The sequence below is a fragment of the Lactuca virosa genome, chromosome 8 (assembly GCF_052849685.1).
Source record: "Lactuca virosa cultivar CGN04683 chromosome 8, Lactuca_virosa_CGN04683_v6, whole genome shotgun sequence".
Classification (NCBI taxonomy): domain Eukaryota; kingdom Viridiplantae; phylum Streptophyta; class Magnoliopsida; order Asterales; family Asteraceae; genus Lactuca; species Lactuca virosa.
Window position 1 is genome coordinate 78,293,799 of NC_136433.1, and position 21,979 is coordinate 78,315,777.

Sequence of the window (21,979 nt, forward strand, 5' to 3'; positions counted from 1 at the left end):
CCGTATGGGAGTTTAGAACCTTTGCTTGTACCCATGGGTAAATGGGAAGGTATCACTATGGATTTTGTGACTAAATGCCCAGAACAAGGAACGGTCACGACATGATTTGGGTGGTCGTTGATCGCTTCACTAAGAGTGCGCATTTCATAGCCGCTAACGAGAAATGGTCTATGGATAAACTTGCGAATTCTTATGTGAAGGAAAGTGTGAGGCTTCACGATGTTTCGTTAACGATTGTATCCGATCGTGATAGCCGTTTTACCTCAAGATTTTGGAGGAGTTTATAAGCGGAATTGGGTACCAAGTCGTGTTTGAATACAACTTACCATCCACAAACCGATGGTAAGAACGAATGAACAATTCAAACATTAGAGGATATGCTGAGAGCATGTACCCTGGAATTCCAAGGTAACTGGGGTAAACACTTACCTCTAGTAGAATTTTCCTATAATGATAGTTTCCACTCGAACATCTAGATGGCACCTTATCACGCTTTGTATGGGGAAAAGTGTCGAATGCCGTCATGTTCGCTGGAAGCTGGGGAAAAACAGTTTATGGGACCTGAAATAGTCCATCAGACTGCTGAAAAGTTGAAAGTGATTAGGGAAAGGAGGTTAGCTGCTCAAAAGAGCTATGCTGACAAGAAAAGACAATCGATATCATTCGAAGTTGGAGATTCGGTTTTACTTAAAGTCTCGCCGTGGAAGGGACTTATAAGATTTGGTAAGAAGGGAAAGTTGAGTCCAAGGTTTATTGGACCATTTAAAGTTCTTCAGAGAATCGGGAATCAAGCTTACAAGCTAGAATTACCGGAAGAACTGGAGGGTATTCATAACACCTTTCGTGTGTGTTATTTAAGAAAATTTATGGGAGATGTGCCCGACATAATTCCCATTTCTAAATTAAGGTTGGATGAAAACAAGATGTTGATTAAAGAACCTGAGGCAATCGTTGACCGTAAGACTAGGAAGTTGTGACGTAAAATTATCGAATTAGTGCTTATGTGTTAGAAACATACGAATGGGCCAAATCTCACCTGGGAACGGAGAGTGACATGATGAGTCGCTACCCGCAGTTGTTTGGTGATGTGTGATTCCGGGGACGGAATCATCCTAAGGGGGAGAGAATTGTAACACTCGTGTTTCTAGCCTAGGCATTAATATTAAGGTGATAGTCTAGGTTAACCTTCGTAACTCATTTAGAAGAAATGAAAAGGAATTATGTGAATATTATGTGAATTATGTGTTTTATGCTTAATTATTAGGGTTTAATTAATTAAGAATAAAAATGAGCGTCAAAAATTAAATTTTAGATAAAACCGATATCTATTAAGAAACTTGTAGTGGGCGTGACAAGGATTACGGATATATAAAGAATCCCGAAATCCGAGTTATAACGAAGAAGTTATGACCTGTCGAAGTTTCACGATAAACCGGCACGGTGCCGAATGTCGTAAAAAGTGAGTTTTTGATAAACTACTTTTTAGCCTCAGTGATCTAAACGAAACTCGTAGTGTTCGTTAAACCGAGAGTAGGTATAAAAAGAACACCCAAATCTGACTTCGTATGGCGAAGTTATGATTTTTCGAAGTTTCAGCTTAGCAGTAGACAGCTAAAAACTCGAATTTTAGATCGAGTGATTTTTAGTCGACACGACCTAAATGAGAATCGAAGGTCTCGTAAATAGTAGCACAACGGTAAAAAGTCTGACGAAAACGGACGTCGGATGAAGAAGTTATGAATTTTTAACGGATTTCCTGTCCCGGTCTGTTAAAAATAATAATATAAAAATTAAATTCAAAATTAGCCGACAAAGTCTAAACGGAAGTTGTAGAGCGTAATTTTACCTACGCGTGCATATAAATAACGTCAAAAACGGAGCTCGTATGCGAAAGTTATGGATTTTAGAAGTTTTTGCACAAAAACCGAGAAAATTCGCATAGTTACAATTGCCACGTCACCCTCGCATAGAATGTGACACGTGTCCGAAATCTGTGACTCATGCGAAGCCACGTGGCGAAGCTGCTGAGTCATCCGAGCACATGGCCTTATCCGAAGCGGTCCAGTAGCTATGCGACACGTACCCTCTTAGCACGAGACCGAACCCTCGCTGACTGCCACGGTGCCTAGGCTTCGAACCAGTAGACCTCGGTCCAATAGGAGACTGCCAGCGAGCCTTCGCAGGTGCGACCCACGTGCAGCCCTCGTGCGAGCCTCCTCTGCGAGCCGTCGGATCCGCGGAGCGTGGCCACTTCTCAGCCATTGGATCAGGAGGCTCGGCCCTATAAATACAAGGGTGCGAGACCTCCCGGGGGTATTTTGAAAACTTGTCATTTTTAGCCCCTTTCTCCATATTTCTTTCATATTATCATCCCCCGAAGCCCCGATATCAATTATAAGCCCCGGAATACGCCACGAAGTGCCCGTGAAGCCCGGAAAATTTATCTTTTCGGTTTCGAAGCCCGACTTTTGCAGAGCCCGGTTTCTCAATAAAACTCCCGGTTTTATTAGAAACGAACGTTTTAGGAAACGAATTGCTGCCCGATTATCATCAAATCATGTGAGTGTGTAGTTACTTTCACCTTACACATAGATATGAAGTATTTTACATAAAATACGTGCTGTGTGAATATATATTGTTTGTTTATTTGAGATGGGTGTTGAAGGAATGATTTATACAGGTTTTTAAATAATTTAAACTGTATATGTATTTTTATCTACGAAAAATGTTGGGTAAAACATGGGTAGATGAAATAGTGGGTGTGATGAAAGGTGAGTTGGACAAAGGAGATGATCAGTAATATTGATCATGAGTTGAGAGTGAGTGGTGAAATGAGATCATGAGTTGAGAGGGAGTGGTGAAATGAAATCATGAGTTGATAGTGAGGGGTGAAGCCCTTACCCAAACGTTGGCGTGAGTGGTGTAATATGAGAAAAGCCCTTACCCAAACGTGGGCCCCCGTCATTCAGCAGAGTATGGATGACAACCATGGACTATTCTAGACAGTCTGTGGAACACTAGCAGGCCCGCAACCTGTAGGTGTAATGAACTATATGTTCATTTGTTGTACTCTAAAAACCCATTGACATGTATTGCAGGGGGGAATACCTGTAAATAATACTGTCGATAAATGAGAGCTATGAACTTAGCATATGTTGAATAAACCTTGGCAGCTATGGACTTAGTGCCCGTTGTATAAACCCCGGTGATGAGGTGACTTTGTGTCTATTCCTTAGGATGAATCCTTAGGACGGAGTGATAGTTGATTCTTAGGGTAAACCCTTAAGAAATAAATAAGATAATGGGGTTGGGGTAATTCGGTTGATTGATTGATGTTTAAGCATATTAAATTATGTATTGTGGGTTGAAAACCCTATATGCTCACCAGGCTTCCAAGCCTGACCCACTCAGCTTTTTTATGATTACAGGTAGTGGACCCCGAGCATAGTCGGATGATGATGATGAGTGATTTATGCATTATAGGCCAGTAGTTATAAATAACTGTTGTAAGGCTTATAATGTCTTGTTTATGCTTTTGATCTGTATCGGAACATGACATCCCGAGGTTTTAATATAAAAAGGAAATTATATATTTCTTAAAGAAAGGTTTTGATAAACTTTTATCATATGTTGTTTTGGGGACCAATTCCGCAACATCTTTTAAAAATATTATCTGATTTTATTTTAAAAAGCATCAATTAAATCGGTCTTTTCTGGCCGAGAAATTAGGGGATGTCACACTGCCGCCCATATTTTTAATCTTGTCCCAACTAAGAAGGTTGCCAAAACACTCATAATATATGGACAGGGAAAGTTCCCTCGTTAGCACATATCAAGGTTTGGGGTTGTGAAGCTTTCGTTAGACGAGAGACTCACGACAAGCTTGAACCTCGTAGTGAGAGATGTATTTTCATCGGCTACCCACATAAGTCCTTTGGATATTTTTTCTATAGACCTAGTGAGAATGTGGTCTTTGTAGCACGGAGAGGAGTCCTGAGAGAGAGCTCATATGAAAAGAGGACAGTGGGAGTAACATTGACCTTGAAGAGATTCAAGAATCAAATGATGAAGGAACCTCTAAAGATGCTAAGGTTCAACCAGAGGAAGAGATTCCAGTTGAACAAGTTGACAATTCATTACCTCTTAGGCATTCCAGTAGATTTAGCATGCCACCTAAGTTCTATGGTTTCCATATTACTACAGATGGTGATACGTTTATCAGTGATAGTACACTGGTAAATTTGGATGAACCTGCTAACTACAAGGAAACAATGGCAGAACCTGAGGCAGCTCAATGGAAAGAGGCAATGGACAGCGAGATCAAGTCCATGTATGACAACCAAGTTTGGAATTTGATTGATCAACAACCTGGTCGGAAGACAGTAGGCTGCAAATGGATCTTCAAGAAGAAGACCGAAATGGATGGTAATGTGCACACATTCAAGGCACGGCTGGTTGCTAATGGATTTACTTAAACCCCAGGGGTTGACTATAACGAGACCTTCTCACCAGTGGCTAAGATAAAATCTATTAGGATCATGCTAGCCATTGCTTCCTTTCATGACTATGAAATTTTGAAAATGGATGTCAAAACCGCTTTCCTTAATGGGAAGTTGGCTGAGGATGTTTACATGAGTCAGTCAGAGGGTTTTGTTGATGCAAGTTTCCCAGTAGAGTGTACAAGCTTGAGAAATCCATCTATGGGTTGAAGCAATCTTCTCACAGATGGAATCTTTGTTTCGACGAGAAGGTCAAAGAGTTTGGCTTCTCTAGAAGTGAAGATGAGTCATGTGTATATGTCAAAGCTAGTGGGAGTATAGTAACCTTCCTAGTATTGTATGTTGATGACATACTTCTTATAGGAAACGACATTCCAACTTTGCAAGAGGTTAAGTCTTGGTTTGGAAAGTATTTCGCTATGAAGGATCTAGGAGAGGTCGCATATATTCTGGGGATAAGAATTCTAAGAGACAGGAGTGAAAGACTAATTGGACTTAGTCAGAGTACATACTTGGAAAAGGTGCTACGTTTTACTATGGAAAATTCCAAGAAAGGAGAACTACCCATCCAGAGTAATACCAAACTGAGTAAGACTCAGAGTCCGAGTACCGATGCAGAGATAGCATAAATGAGTGGAGTTCCATACGCTTCCTCCGTTGGATCTATCATGTATGTTATGACATGGACTCGCCCTGATGTGTCCTTTGATTTGAGAATGGCCAGTCGTTATCAGGGAAATCCAGGTAAAGCTAACTGGATATCAGTTTAGAATATTCTCAAGTATCCGCGAAGGACTAAGAACTGAGTCCTAGTACTTGGTGGTAGTGATACATTGAGAGTAACTAGGTATAGTGACGCCAACTTTCAAACAGACAGAGACTAATTCCGTTTTCAATCTAGATGGATGTTTACCTTAAATGGAGGAGCAGTTACTTGGAAAAGTTCCAAGCAAGAGACAATGGATGATTCTACCTGTGAATCAGAGTACGTAGCGGCAAGAGAAGCATCGAAGGAAGCAATTTGGTTAAAAAACTTCATCGGATATCTTGGATTTGTGTCAACCATCAAGGAGCCAATGGAGATTTTTTGTGATAATGAAGGAGCGGTTGCCTTGACAAAGGAACCGAGAGATCATGGCAGATGAAGACATATTGACAGAAAATACCATTTCATCAGACATAGAGTAGAAGAAGGTCACCTCGTAGTGAAGAGGGTATTATCTGAAGAGAATCATGCAGATCTCCTCACAAAGGGTCTAAATAGGGCTAACCACATTCAACATGCCAGGAGCATTGGTCTGAGAGATTATATTAGTTTTAGTAGTTAGATAGCTAGTTTGAAACTTGTAACAAAGTAAATGTAATTGACTTTTGGTGATTAAATAATAGAGAATTATTTATGAGTTTGTCTACTACCTTTTGTCAATTGTTTATTTATGTGTTTCATTTTTTCATGTTTTACTTCCCGAATAATTTGATTATTCAAACTCCACAATCGATCGTACTTTTGGAAGTAAGTAGCGAATTAAGACTATTGTGAATTGAATTGTAGATTGTCTAAAGAGTTTTAGACATAGCAATAGTCTTGCTACGATGTTCATGAGTACTTAGAAATGGAGATTTAAGTATTGAATTAACCCATGCTCAGACAATTACTCCATGGAATTTATCACGAGTAATTCTGAGACGATAATATCTTATAATCTTAAACGGAGATATATAAGTTGAGGTTTACAAGTCAATTGTTCATTGATAATACGTAAACGCATCAGTAACTTGATGTTATAAAACCTATTATTGTGCATGATTTGATGAGTAAATGGTGAAAGCATATAAGTCAAAGTTTATTCATTCCTTTTGCCCTAATGGGAAAAGCGATATCTTTGGGCTCCTCGGTGATTTGGTGTTGACTTATAGTGTCGGGCCTGGCCAGGACTAAACTGATGTGTTCGATTAGAAGTTTTATGTCATTACAAATCAGAAATTGGGAAACAAAGTATTGGACAATGAGATTGATCATGTTCCATATCTCATGTTCGAATGATATCTTGCAGAACAAAGGATTATATGATCACTTATCTTAGGACACGTAACTGATTGGGTCAGAGTTCGACAACGACTTTTGGAAGCTACAATTTGCTTATCGATTCAGAAGTTATAAGGGCAATCATAGTTACATACTTATCCAAGTAGGAGACCGTTAGATTAGGTGTATAAGCCCATAACTATAATTGGTATAAACTTGAATTGATAGAAGCACAATCATTTTGGATTGCCCTCAAACCTAGCAATTGGACATAATGATTTTTTTGGAGAGGGAGAGGTTGATTTTTTATTTGATTAATGAATTAAAATAAATAATTTATTAATATATTATGAGAATAATATATTAATTAGAAATAGTAATATTTAATTCATAATTAATCAGAAATTAATTGGCATTAATTTCGGGATTAATTAAATTATTTAAAAGTGTAGGATCTGAAGTGCAATTGTTCAATAGTTGAACAAAAGGCTCCAGAACCTTCCACCAGGAGGGTCGACGGTTTCAATGGGGATAATCTATGGTTGCTAGATTATCCCATGTGGATAAATATGGAGCTGGATAATTACCAATTTGAAATATTATTATTATATTTAGATTAGAGTTATCCGGGACTTCCTTCTACCACTATATAAAGGACCCTAGCCCTCCATACTTTGGCCACTCATTCTCTAAGAGAGATAGCCGAAATTTTGTCATCCCCTCTCCTCTCTCCATAATCTTTCTTCTTGCTAGGTTGGGTGTAAACCACTATAGGCACGACAGTTGTGGTGCTTGCTTCCAAAAGTTCTACAAGTCGAGGATAATTGTTATTTACAATAATAACAATAAGGTATGTAATCCTAAACCATTTCTTGCATTTTTCCGAAAATTACCTAGGGTTTCTAGGGTTCTTATTTTGATTTTCTTAGTTATAGGTTCAATAGAGAAAACATAGATCTTGTTTTAGGTTGCATGCACACTTAAGAGTTGTAAGTTTGTTTTGTTATGCCTAAAACCCATCACCGGTAACTTTTGTATTGAGTGTTATTGTTGGATTAGGTGTCTAAGACCATAACTATAATTGGTATGTACTTGAATTGATAGCAGCACAGTCCTTTTGGGTTGCCCTCAACCTAGCAACTGGACAAGGAAATTATGAAAGGAGAGATATTAATTTATAAGATTAATGAATTAATATAAATGATTTATTAATATGTTAAAAGATTAATATATTAATTAGAAATCATTATGTTTAATTAATAGTTAGCCAGAAATTAATCAGAATTAATTTTGGGGTTAAAAGAATTAATTATAAAGTGCAGGGACTAGTTTGCAATTAACTGATAGTTGAATGGAAGGATCCAGAACTCCCTTGGAAGGGGGTGGACGAAAACCCTAGGGGAAACCCTATAGAATTCGTCCAAGGGGTCCAAGATAAGGCCTTGGGTCTTGCTTAGGCCCTAAGCAAAGGATAACTAGGGTTTTCCCTAAACCCTAGTTCCCTCAACTATTTAAGGAGCCTCCTGGCTCACATTTTGGGTACTGATTTCTTTGGAAGAAACCTTAAGGCCGAAATTGCATACTCTCTCCATCCTCTCTCCTCCAAGTTTCCTTCTTGCTAGTTCTTAGGTGTGATTCCATTAGAGGCATTACATTTGTGGTGCTAAGCTTCCAAGAAGATCAAGATCAAGATCAAGAGGATTATCAAGTGTTTGCTATAACAATTGAAAGGTATGTAACTCCTAAACCCTAGTTTGTTAATTTCGAAATTAGCCTCTCTCCTCTAGGGTTCTTGTTTTGCAATTCAAAGTTATATGTTCAATGGTTAAAACATAGATCCAAAGTAGGTTGCATGTGAACTTAGGAATTGTTTTTCTAGTTTATTTGTTTTACCTAAAACCCATCAGTGGTATCAGAGCCATTGTTTGTTTTAAATTGAATTGCTATAATTGTTGAATTGCAAATTAGGGTTTATAGCTATTAAACCCTAAAGGCCAAATTTTCGATTTCTAGGGTTTTGGATGAAAAGGGTTTTTCGAAAAACCCTAGCCTCCAAAGAACCCTAATCGAAATTAGGGTTAGGGTTTTGAAAACCCTAGCCTACTCCCTTGTGAATTTCGAAATATGCTAGAGGATAACTAGGGTTTCTTGTTTTGGATAATTGTTACTTAATTAGATTAATTGGATAATTATCCTTACCCTATTTTTCGAAATTTAGAGGGATAAGGATTAGGATTAAATTAATGGATTAATTTAATTAGATAATCCTTACAAGATTTAATAATTTGATTAATAGTTAATTAAAAGATAAATATTAAATCTAGTTAATTGGTTTATTTAAATTTAAATTTAATAGCTTAAATTTCGAAATTTATAAACCCTTGAAGTTTTAAAATGTTTTAAAACACACCTTATATATATATTATAATTAAAAGTTTAATATTATATATGTATAAGAACATGGTCAGTCAAATCGCTAGTATGTCTCATTCACGAAGCTAATCTATAAGGGGGGTATAAGGAAACTGCCTATAAAATGGTAGTTGAATGGGTGTCCACTCTCACCCACCGCTTCCTTGATTAGTGGAGGGTCGTTAGCAGAACGGATTTGATAGGACAACTACTTCTCATTAAAAGTATAATGACATTAACGAAAGTACTAGAACATTATTTTTAAAATCCCAACTCTAGTTACTTTAGGAAAAATGTGAAAAGTATGCTAATCCATGAAATTGCACATTATGCTTTATTGGTCGTTAGTGGAGCGTGTGTGGTTAACCAGCACACTAAAAGGCACCAATAAAGAGTAGTAATGGGTATCTCATAATTGTCATTTTGATGGAGCGTGTGTGGTTTACCAGCACATCAATAGTTAATGATAAAGACAATGAGGTTACCAAGCACATTTGCATGGTTATTCACATCTTGTTTGTGATCCTCGGCATCCCAGTCACAAATAGAAGAGCATAATCTGAGATTAAAACATGCCATTGAATAGTTTCAATGTATCTCAAAAGAATTAGGAATTTCACTTCGTTTGTTTCGTCTAATGGTGGAATTGGTGAATCGTCATTCACCTACCTTTATGAAATTTGCACTTGGATCTCGGCATCCCATTTCTAAGTTGTGAATCTTCAAAGTTGGATCCTAACCTTGATATTATATCTTTGGGTTATTCTATCAAGGTATCATGAAATCTAACTAAAACTTTCTTTCTTTTCAGATGTCTACTCCTGGAAACACTTCTGCTTCGTCCTCCTCCAACCAAAACTTCTCTTTGCTCAATATCTGCTCCAAAGTCGTTATGGATGGCTCAAACTATAACGATTGGATGCGCAACATCAAGATGGCTCTTCGTTTCGAGAACAAAGAATATGTTCTTGAAAAGGAGCTCAAAGAGCTTGATGAGAATGAAGCTACTCCTGAAGATCTTGCTGCCTACAAGAAACATTACGATGATGCTACCAAAGTGGCATCCATCATGGTGGCAACTATGTCCCCAGAACTGCAGAGGTACTATGAGGACTACTGGCCTTTCGAGATGAACAAGGACCTTATGGAAAAGTACCATAAGCGAGCTCGTCAAGAAAAGTTCGAAGTAGTCAAGTCACTCATGGCTTGCAAGATGAAAGATGGGGAGTCGGTTGTGTCACATGTGCAAAGAATGCGACGCTACATAGAGCGTTTGGTCAAGCTCAACATTCACTTTGATGAGGAATTGGCCATTGACATGGTCTTGAACTCACTACCTGATTGTTATGGTCAGTTTATTCTAACTTACCATTTGAACAATACTGAGCAGACATTGGCCCAATTGCACAACTTGTTGCAGACAGCTGAGGCAGGAATGAAGGGTAAAAGTATACCCTCCACGCCTACGAGTGCCCCTGTTTTGGCTATTGGACAGGGAAAGGGGAAAAAGAGAAAAGGTCCTCCCAAGCAAAACTGGAAGAGCAAGGCTCAAGCTGGGTCATCTAGTAATGGCCCAAAGGCTAAGCCCAATGGTTCCACTCCCCATGTTTCTGATCCAAAAGAGGCAGTTTGCTTTTACTGCAACCAAAAGGGGCATTGGAAGAGATCTTGCCCACAATATCTGCAAGATATCAAGGATGGCAAAGTGAAGCCATCTTCGGCAGGTATTTACACTATTTCTGCTAATAACTCATTATCTTCTCGTTCATGGGTCCTTGATACAGGATGTGGTTTTCATATCTGTTCTGATTTGCAGGGTCTAAAGGAAAGTGAGGAGATAGAGCGAGGAAGGATAAACCTGATCATGGGAAACAGAAAGTCTTCACCAGTAACCAAGATCGGAGTTTATCAGCTTCTGCTTAGTAATGATGTTAGATTAGATTTAATAAATTGTTGCTATTCGTCTGAGATGACGAGAAACATTATTTCATTTCATGCATTGTTCAGACAAGGTTTTACATATTCTTTTAATGATTTGAATGGTTCAATTTCTGTTTATAAGAATGGTGTTTTTATGTTTGAAGCTTTGCCTTGTAATGGTGTGTATGAAACAGTGACTTGTGTTGATAGCCTAGGAAATAGTGTGCTTAATATTGACTTGTCTAATAGTGTAGACAAGGCATGCTTGTGGCATTGTCGTCTTGGACACATTAACAAGAAACGCATAGCCCAACTCCAAAAGGATGGAGTGTTGGAATCATTTGACCTAAAGTCAGATGATATGTGTGAATCTTGTCTTTTGGGAAAGATGACAAAATCACCATTCACAGGGTCTTGTGAAAGAGGTGAAGGTCTGTTGGATCTCATACACACAGATGTGTGTGGGCCCTTCAGATCAACTACAAGAGATGCTAATCGATTCTATGTGACTTTCACTGACGATTATAGCAGATATGGATATATCTACTTGATCAAGCATAAGTCAGAAACTTTTGAAAAGTTCAAAGAGTTTAAGCATGAAGTCGAAAATCAATTGGGCAGAAAGATAAAGATACTTAGATCCGATAGAGGCGGGGAGTATCTTAGTATCGAGTTTAACGACTATCTGAGAGAATGTGGGATAGTCTCACAAACCACAGTTAAATGGTGTAGCTGAGAGGCGTAATCGAACCTTGTTAGACATGGTTCGTTCTATGATGAGTCGGGCTTCGCTTCCCATTCACTTCTGGGGGTATGCCTTAGAGACAGCCGCCCACATCCTCAATCTTGTCCCTACAAAGAAGGTTGCCAAAACACCTCACGAAATGTGGACAGGGAAAGTTCCCTCATTAGCACATATTAAAGTCTGGGGTTGTGAAGCTTTCGTAAGACGAGAGACTCACGACAAGCTAGCAGCTAGAAGTGAGAAATGTGTTTTCATTGGTTACCCAAAGCAGTCTTTTGGATATTTGTTCTACAGGCCTAGTGAGAACGTGGTCTTTGTAGCACGAAGAGGAGTCTTTCTTGAAAGAGAGCTCATATTCAAAGAGGACAGTGGGAGCACTATTGACCTTGAAGAAATTCAAGAGTCAGCCAATGAAGGAACCTTAGATGACACTAGCACTCAACCAGAGGAAACAGTTCCTGTTGAACCAATTGATAACTCATTACCTCTTAGAAGATCCACTAGGGTGAGTGTGCCACCTGAGTTGTATGGTTTTCATATTACTTCAGATGGTGACACATTCATAAGTGACAGAATACTGGTAAACTTAGATGAACCAGTCACTTATAAGGAAGCAATGGCTGGCCCAGAGGCTTCCAAGTGGAAAGAGGCAATGGACAGCGAGATTAAGTCCATGTATGACAACCAAGTTTGGAATTTGGTTGATAGTGCACCAGCTCGCAAGACAGTTGGGTGCAAATGGATCTTCAAGAAGAAGACAGACATGGATGGGAATGTGCATACATTCAAGGCTCGACTAGTTGCAAAAGGTTTCACTCAAACCCCAGGGGTTGACTATGATGAGACCTTTTCGCCAGTAGCTAAGATTAAATCTATTAGGATATTACTCGCCATAGCTGCCTTTCATGACTATGAAATCTGGCAGATGGATGTCAAGACTGCTTTCCTTAACGGGAAGTTGGCTGAGGATGTTTACATGAATCAGCCAGAGGGTTTTGTTGATGCAAAGTTTCCCAATAGAGTGTGCAAGCTTGAGAAATCCATTTATGGATTAAAACAAGCATCTCGCAGCTGGAATCTTTGCTTCCATGAGAAAGTCAAAGAGTTTGGTTTCTCTAGAAGTGAAGATGAGTTTTGTGTGTATATCAAGGCTAGTGGGAGTTTAGTAACTTTTCTGGTGTTATATGTCGATGACATATTACTCATTGGTAACGACATTCCAACCTTGAGAGATGTTAAGTCTTGGCTTGGAAAGTGTTTTGCCATGAAAGACCTTGGAGAAGCTGCCTATATTCTTGGGATTAGAATATTGAGAGATAGAAAGAAGAGACTAATTGGACTTAGTCAGAGCACATACTTGGATAAGGTACTAAAGTGGTTTAGTATGGAAAATTCCAAGAAGGGAGAGCTACATATCCAGAGCAATACCAAATTGAGTAAGACTCAATGCCCGAGTACAGATGTTGAAATAGATGACATGAGTCGTGTACATTATGCTTCCGCTGTAGGATCGATCATGTACGCTATGACATGTACTCACCCTGATGTGGCATTTGCTTTGAGCATGGTCAGTCGCTATCAGGGAAACCCAGGTAGAGCTCATTGGATAGCAGTTAAGAATATACTCAAGTATTTGCGAAGGACAAAGGACTGGGTCCTTGTGCTTGGTGGCAGTGATACTTTGAGAGTAGATGGTTACAGTGATGCCAGCTTTCAGACGGATAGAGATAACTTCTGTTCTCAGTCAGACTGGGTGTTTTTACTGAATGGAGGAGCAGTTACTTGGAAGAGTTCCAAGCAAAATACGGTGGCTGATTCTACTTGTGAATCAGAGTACATAGCAGCAAGTGAAGCGTCGAAAGAAGCAGCTTGGTTGAGGAACTTCATCGGGGATCTCGGAGTTGTTCCAACCATCCAGGAGCCTATGGAACTGTTCTGCGATAATGAAGGAGCGGTTGCCTTGACAAAGGAACCGAGAGATCATGGTAAGACCAGACATATCGACAAAAAGTACCATTTCATCAGACATAGAGTTGAAGAAGGCCATCTTATAGTAAAGAGGGTGTCATCTGAAGATAACCCATCAGATCCCCTCACAAAGGGTCTGAGTAGGGCTAAGCATATTCAGCATGCTCGGAGCATAGGACTGAAAGATGATATTAGTTTTAGTAGTTAGATTAGTTTTATTCTGAAACTTGTAACAAAGTAAATGCAATTGACTTTTGGTGATTAAATAATAAAGTATTATTTATAAGTTTGGTTTCTGCCTTTTGTCAATTGTTTATTATTGTGTTTCATTTTTGCATGTTTTACTTCCCGAATAATAAATTATTCAAACTCCACAGTCACTCATACTTTTGGAAGTAAGTAGTGAATTAAGACTGTCATGAACTGGATTGTAGATTGTCTAAGGATAGACATGGCAATAGAATTGCTGCAACGTTCATGAGTACTCAGTAATTGAGATTTGAGTACTGGATAAACCCTCGCTCAGAGTATCACTTCATGGAATTCATCACGAGTAATACTGAGACGATAATATCTTATAATCTTGAAACGAAGATATATGAGTTGCAATTTACAAGTCGGTCATGCATTGGTGATACGAAAACGCATCAGTAACTTGGTGTTATAAAACGTATTGTCATGTATAATTTGATGAGTAAAAGATACAAGCATATGAGTCAACGTTTATTCGTTCCTTTTGCCCTAATAGGAAAAGCGATATCTGTGGGCCCCTCGATGATTTGGTGTTGACTTATGTGCTGGGCCCAGCCAGGACTAGATTGATGTGTTCAATTAGAAGTCCTACATCATCACAAATCAGAAATCGGGAAACATAGATTCTGGACAAAGAGATTGATTACATTCCATGTCTTATGTCTAGGGATATCTAGCAGAACGAAGGATTATATGATCACTTATCTTAGGACACATAACTGACTGGGTCAGAGTTCGACAGCAGCTTTTTGGAAGCTACAATTTGCTGGTCAAATTTAGAAGGCATACTAGCAATTATAGTTACAGACTTATCCAAGTGGGAGACTGTTGGATTAGGTGTCTAAGCCCATAACTATAATTGGTATGTACTTGAATTGATAGCAGCACAGTCCTTTTGGGTTGCCTCAACCTAGCAATTGGACAAGGAAATTATGAAATGAGAGATATTAATTTATAAGATTATTGAATTAATATAAATGATTTATTAATATGTTAAAAGATTAATATATTAATTAGAAATCATTATGTTTAATTAATAGTTAGCCAGAAATTAATCAGAATTAATTTTGGGGTTAAAAGAATTAATTATAAAGTGCAGGGACTAGTTTGCAATTAACTGATAGTTGAATGGAAGGATCCAGAACTCCCTTGGAAGGGGGTGGACGAAAACCCTAGGGGAAACCCTAGAGAATTCGTCCAAGGGGTCCAAGATAAGGCCTTGGGTCTTGCTTAGGCCCTAAGCAAAGGATAACTAGGGTTTTCCCTAAACCCTAGTTCCCTCAACTATTTAAGGAGCCTCCTGGCTCACATTTTGGGTACTGATTTCTTTGGAAGAAACCCTAAGGCCGAAATTGCATACTCTCTCCATCCTCTCTCCTCCAAGTTTCCTTCTTGCTAGTTCTTGGGTGTGATTCCATTAGAGGCATTACATTTGTGGTGCTAAGCTTCCAAGAAGATCAAGATCAAGATCAAGAGGATTATCAATTGTTTGCTATAACAATTGAAAGGTATGTAACTCCTAAACCCTAGTTTGTTAATTTTGAAATTAGCCTCTTTCCTCTAGGGTTCTTGTTTTGCAATTCAAAGTTATATGTTCAATGGTTAAAACATAGATCCAAAGTAGGTTGCATGTGAACTTAGGAATTGTTTTTCTAGTTTATTTGTTTTACCTAAAATCCATCAGTTATACCCAAGAAACACACAAGGGATGCTATGTGGAGCAAGCTTATGATTTGAATAGTTCTGTAAGTATGGAAATACTCAACATCCATAGTAATTAGTTTAATAAACACCTACTTATGACAAGATAAGTAGACCCGATGGGTGTGAAAAGCAAAAATGAACCAGATTAGCAAAACCCTTTAGAAAAAAAGCTATTTTTTGAAACACGCACATATAAAGAGATATGAAAAGGGCGACAGGGTGTTTTACCTAGTATGAGTGGTGGAGAAGACGGTGAGTGGTGGATGATCTAATGGTGGTGATGATTGGTTTCTCGGGTAGGTTTATGACTGAACTAAGAAAGGATATGGCGAGTACATAGTGTTAACTGATTCAATTGGTTCAACAGTGGAGGATATGTCACTGAGGGTTTTCAAGAGGGAGGAGAGAGATTAATTCAGATTTTAAATGGGTCAGCACGAGATATAAGGAAGGAACGAAATTAAAGGGGGGCTGAGTCAATATATATATATGCATCCGTATAATGTACATTTAATTTAAAATTTTGCGTTTTCAATTGGGGATTTAAATTATAATATTGTTATATTATTGTTATGTTGTACTTTAATCTTAAACACTTGCATGTATTATAATTTAATATTATTTTATTGTTGGTCACTTGTACTATTAGCTTAATGGTTTGGACGTTTTAAAAAATAATATTATTTTATTCAATCTATTTTTAGAAAATGTAAGATTTCCTTTATAATATTGTGTGTGTGTCTATATATATATATATACATATATATATATATATATATATATATATATATATATATATATATATATATATATATCCAAAGAAACAAGACCGAAAGGGATCAAATGAAGCTTTAAACTAAGATCTAACAAAATATAAGCATAAAGGCTGAAACTTTATACCTTCCCAAGGTCCAGAAGATGTTAAGAATGTAGAAACTTGGTTGGATCTAACCTCACTTGCACCAAAATTCCATGTTCTTATTCAAATGACACCAAGGAACACCAAAAACTCAACAAGGATGAAAGGAGGCTACTCTAGGGTTTTGTGGAGAGGATGGAGGCTGATAAGACGGAAACCCTAGAAGTTAGAACCTTTAAATAGGGCCTAAAGTCCGAGACCTATGGTTTTGAGCTACCAGAGGCGCTACGCGCGACGTAGCTATGTTCAACATAGCTTCAACCTATGCCCATTGTAGCTTCAACCTACATTCAACGTAGCTTCAACCTCTGCGTGACGTAGTAGGGACAGAGTCTTGAATTTCAACATTTTACCATAAGGGACATATCGAGAAATAGACATTCCAACTATAAAAGGGGTAATAGGGAACTGCCCTCTGTGAGGTTTGAGGACAACGCCCCAACAAGAAAATTTTGATCTAAAGTGTTGCAAAGTTGCCTACACCACAGCTGTAGTAGTAGTTGTGGTGCAGTCTGTGGTGCTCAACCTATACCAAATGGTAGTGTTTTGGATTAGTAGGACTTGGCCCACAAGCAGTCCTAGATCACAATTTTCCATTATAAATAGATCTTTTTGTACGTTTGTAACTCTAAACAGAAAGCGCGAGTGTGACATTTGTATTCTACAATTATAATAAAAATCTATGTAGTTCTCCTGTGGATTAGTATAGTTACTCTGATCGTATGAATCACGTTAATTTCCCGTGTTCTTAGATTTTTTTTCCATATCTTTATTGTGTGTATTTACAACATATTTATCCGGACAAGACAAAGGTGCTATTGAGATATTGGGCCCTTACGGTATCTCGTACACATTCCTACGATTGGACGAGCGAATAAGTCAACTTCAAAGTGGATTTGATGTGCGAAGAGTGTGTTATGACCCGTGGCCGCCTGCCTGTTGGGGGCGGCTCCTCCGTTGTGGGTAAACGCGAAACCCGACTCTACGAACCCGAGGAAAGGCTGCACAGCAGTACTAGGGGCGTTAAGACCGGAGCTTTTTGTAGTGCTAGCAGGAATGCAAGTGAATGAATCCCATCCCCTAGCGAGTAAAGTGCTTACGCCCCTTTAGAGAGAGGGGCACGCTAGCGCTTGACTAAGAGAATAGGGGCTGAGAAGCTCTTGCTTGCTGTCTACTTTGCAAGCCTTCACTACCCCGTTCTGTAACTTATCTTCTTTCGTCCGTCCACAATGCTGTAAAAAGAGAGAAAGGGGTGGCTATCTAGCGGGAGTCGTTTCGGTTGTATGCCACGAGGTCCCTATGGACAAGGGGACAAGTGAATCATCGCTTTTGGGCGCAGGCAGCCCTCTACCATCTATCCCATTGCATTCCATTGTCTCGTATTGTACTGTACCGTATCAGACCAGATACATCTATTGAGTGAGAGAAATGTAATCTATTTCATTCTATTTTCTGCATTTTGATATTGATAGGGATCCCCATTCATTCCTAGATTCCCGGATTGACTGTCCCTACCTAACTACATGGTAGTGGTCTAGGGAGCGCAATTGCTAGAGCACGGGAGAATGAACCCATTCGTCATTAGCAAGTGCATAGCGAACATATAGAGATAGACCGAGATCAACCCAATGCAGATTTCGAGAATACACTTCAATCCATTGATTTTCAGGGGAGAAAAAAAGTCGAAATCCAATAGTATATAGTGCTCTAGTTGTATCAATTGAAGCGAACTGAATAATGGAATGTGTTTCAAAGGAATTGTCTACAACACAAATCTCAAACTTTGGTATATTTTATGTTTTGTGTATTTTCTTTATTTCATTTGAAGTGTATTGTTATAAAAACACATTGTATCTGTATAGTTTCTTTTCTTTCGTTTATATATGTATTTTTGGAACACAATTCAGCATATATAGTGCACAATATAAATACCCTACAGTTAGCTTTAGTTCCAATCCAAACTAAGACCGTATTTGAGTAATATATATCCAACCATCTGATAGATATTTGTTGTTTAGTTCGTTACTCTTCTCTTTATATATAATTATATATGTATGTAATGAGACGATCAAAATAACAATTAATGAAATCAAATATCGTCAACTTTTCTTTTTCTTTATGGGGTGCCTCATTTCCATTTAGATCTTCAATTGAGAACAAGTTTTTGTTTCTTCATATATATATGTACACGAAAGTAAAATTCATTAAAAAAGAGAAAAAAAAAAACTATTTATTCTTATTTTATTAATGAACTAACTAATATCTACAGAAGCATTCAAGAAATCTTGTTCGATGAAAGTTGGTGGGTTGATCCTCTCAACAAATACATCCAATGCTTCCTTCATCCACCAACTCTGGCATACCTCTCTTGCTTCTTCTATCTTCATCTGAAAAAAAAAATCATTTTATTTCATTAATTCAGAATAAATTGTTTTATTTTTCGTAAGTTTTCAGTTTAATATACGTATTTCTTGCATGCCATTTCTGCATCATCATTTTGTCATAGCTTGTAGTGGGTGATCAGTGTTAAAACGAAAATTAAAGTTATGTACATTTCTTGTAATTAACTATAATGTTTCCAAAACCCTAAAACCCACCGGAAAACTGTGTCGGAAAACTTTATAAATATTTTTATAAACACACGAACAAGAAAAGTTGATCAATACATACCCAAACTCTTTGCCGGAGATTTTTCTCCGGCCAAAGTTCAAGCTGTTCAGCGACGAGCATCGGAAACATGTACCCTTCATGGTATATTCCTTGGCTTTTGCTCTTGAACATCCATTTTCCTAATTCACACTGCATTTTGCATCATAAAATTGTCACGTAAACTTTTATTTTCTATAGATCTCAGTGATCTTTTAATAAAATTAAATAAAAAATGAGTATTCACTATTCAGTAATATATTAAACCTCGACTATTCCAACCACACCGGCTTCTTCGAAGCACTCCCGTGAAGCAGCTTCTTCGACGGATTCATCGAGCTCCCAACCTCCCTGAAGTTGTCGTTATCGAGAGTGTCAGAATTTTTTATTATGGCAGAGAAAAGAAAAAATATAATAAAAAAAAAAACTTTTGAATAGTCTTCCGTTAATATTTATTCAAATCAAGTGGCTTTCGCTTTCTCTTTATATTTTGTATATGGTTTAAATATAAACTTATATAAAAAGAATTCACTAAATACCTTGGGAAACATCATAGCATGGCCTTTCTGCGAGCTGATAACGAGGACTTCAAGTTCACCATTTTCATTTTTATACCTATACGGAATACACCTGCAATAATTTTATAAAATATATATTAAATTATACTATCATAAATCTAATATGAGTTTAGCAGTTATAAATTGATTATTTCTTTTTCATTTGCATCTTTGTTCGAAACCCATGTTTCAATACACGAGATTTCTATTATTAATATTTATTTTTACTACTATTATTTTTTGAATTTTACGAGACTGATAAAAATACGAAATGCAAGTGAGTTTGAGTAGACAAATAAACACTAAAAACGTAAAATACCCGACAACAAGTCGACGACCCATGTCATAACGTTGCAATTCACGTCCGGATCTTGAAACTAAACACATCATCTTCAACTTTCAGTTTTTCGTGCTACTTGCGTTGAAGCGAAAAAATGATTTGAGGAGAAAAAAAAACAGTAAACTTGTGTATATATTTTGTTTGTTTGTTTTTTTTTTTTTTTTTTTTTTTTTAAATTTGAGTGGATAAGAGAGAGTTATGAAGGAGGAATGGAGGGTGTTGGGGGTTTATATAGGAAGAGGAAGGTGGGTAGTGATGTAAAAATGGAATATTTGAAGATGGTGGGCGGATGTCGTAATCAGAAAACACCTACGGGACACGGTTGCGTTACTGTAAATGGAATATTTTACAAACACATACGCACACACTAAACATTTACTCATGTTCCAACTGTATCATTTACACCTACAAAAATAACTATAATAGCCATTATTTTAAAGTTTTTTTTTATAAAATAACGAAAAAAATTAGAAAAACGACCAAAATAGCCAATAATTTTTAAAATCATATCTATGAAAATCTATGTGGTTTGCGAAAATATGTATTTCATTTTGAAAAAAGCAAAACCAAGTAGTTTTGTCATCTGGTAAAAATGACGTCACCTACGAAAAAATGACTTTATCTACAAAAAACTGTCAAAATAATGTATTTTCTAAAAAAATATGTATTGTCTTGTCATGTTACCTATGAAAATCAACAAGTCTTCATGATTCGATTCAACTTAGGTAAATATACTTTTAGAAACTATTTGCCTTTATTTAAGGATATATAATTACTTTTAAGCGTTAAATGATAATAATGCTTTTTTTTACAGGGGTAACATGGTGATCTTACACCATTTGCTAAGAGCACACTTCGTAAGAGGATGCAGAAGTGTCAAGCCTAACATGCAAGAGATGTCTATAGCTTCAACTATGAAGTTACAAATTCTTTGCAAACTACATTTGTACATCTTGTTCGCATGATTTATGGATGTAGAAAATGGGAAAAAAAAATGGTGTACTGTGTGGGCACATGGTAACAACGATGAGATCATTAACATGCCAAATATCTACCAATTTATTAACTATAACTTGATGTCGTGTATTGAGCAATATATCAAACTAAAACGGTGTATCCTCTACCACCTCCTGCTCCACAGGAATTACCAAACGATGTATTGGTGGTGTTACCCCCTTTTATAACTTCAATATTTACATGTCTTTCTTAAGTATATGTGTAATTTTATATGTTATCAACTAATATAGTATCTAACTAATGTGATCTATATAAAAAAAATTCTAAACATTGCAAACCATCCTAACTTGTAGCTTACAAAAATGAATTCCCAATATCCAAATACCAAATGTGATATGTCCATGGATAGCCCTTGTTATATATAACACAATGAGACTTTTTACCTCAAACAAAAGGAGGCGAGGCACATCTGTTATGAAGTAGAAGTTGAGAGTAAGAAAGATACTTGGCTAAGGTGAGTAAATCTGAGTATGTATCCTTATCAAATATATTTTGATAAATGTTTTGGTATAACTTATACTATAAATGTATATTACTTTCTATGTGGCCTCTTTGGTATACTTGTGCATTGCATTAAATGCTTATTTTAAAAATTTTATGCTTAGAAAATGGAAAGATTGGTTTACGTCTTGTTTAATCATTCTAATTGTGCATATAATGTTATGATGTATCGTTTTGAGAGTTCCAGTAACTTTACAGGATTAAAATTCTACAGTTTAATGGATATAATATTTTAGAGAAACTTGTGTCACATTAAGTTGTCTAAAGTCCTAACTAAATTGGTATAATGTTGATGAATAAATGTAAAGTCCTTTTTGGGTTGCCCTCACAACCAGAAAATGACTTGGATTGATCAAGGGGGAGAGATAAATGATTTGTTAATTTATTATATGAATAATAAATTAATTAGAAATAGATGGAATTAGTTAATTATTAATCAGAATTAATCTGGAATTAATTCAGGATTAATTAGA

The 21,979-nt window shown here is 37.2% G+C and overlaps 1 protein-coding gene across 1 annotated transcript; it reads right to left on the reverse strand.

Moving 5' to 3' along the window:
* Positions 1 to 18,529: 18,529 nt before the first annotated feature.
* LOC145128558 (nudix hydrolase 17, mitochondrial-like) lies at positions 18,530 to 20,172 on the reverse strand. Its single transcript, XM_079063366.1, has 5 exons — positions 19,968 to 20,172; positions 19,631 to 19,721; positions 19,359 to 19,442; positions 19,116 to 19,244; positions 18,530 to 18,832 (listed from the first exon to the last, which is right to left on the reverse strand). Exons 1-5 carry the CDS (start codon positions 20,036 to 20,038, stop codon positions 18,698 to 18,700), a joined length of 510 nt encoding a protein of 169 aa, XP_078919492.1. The 5' UTR covers positions 20,039 to 20,172; the 3' UTR covers positions 18,530 to 18,697.
* Positions 20,173 to 21,979: the final 1,807 nt, after the last annotated feature.

What these genes read in the sequence shown, in the direction of transcription:
- LOC145128558 (XM_079063366.1), bottom strand. Translation starts at nt 20,038, where the DNA reads ATGATGTGTTTAGTTTCAAGATCCGGACGTGAATTGCAACGTTATGAC. An exon ending in GTGTGGTTGGAATAGTCGAG is followed by an intron (nt 19,245 to 19,358) that starts GTTTAATATATT and finishes TGCAAAATGCAG; the next exon opens with TGTGAATTAGGAAAATGGAT. An exon ending in ATCTCCGGCAAAGAGTTTGG is followed by an intron (nt 18,833 to 19,115) that starts GTATGTATTGAT and finishes TTTTTTTTTCAG; the next exon opens with ATGAAGATAGAAGAAGCAAG.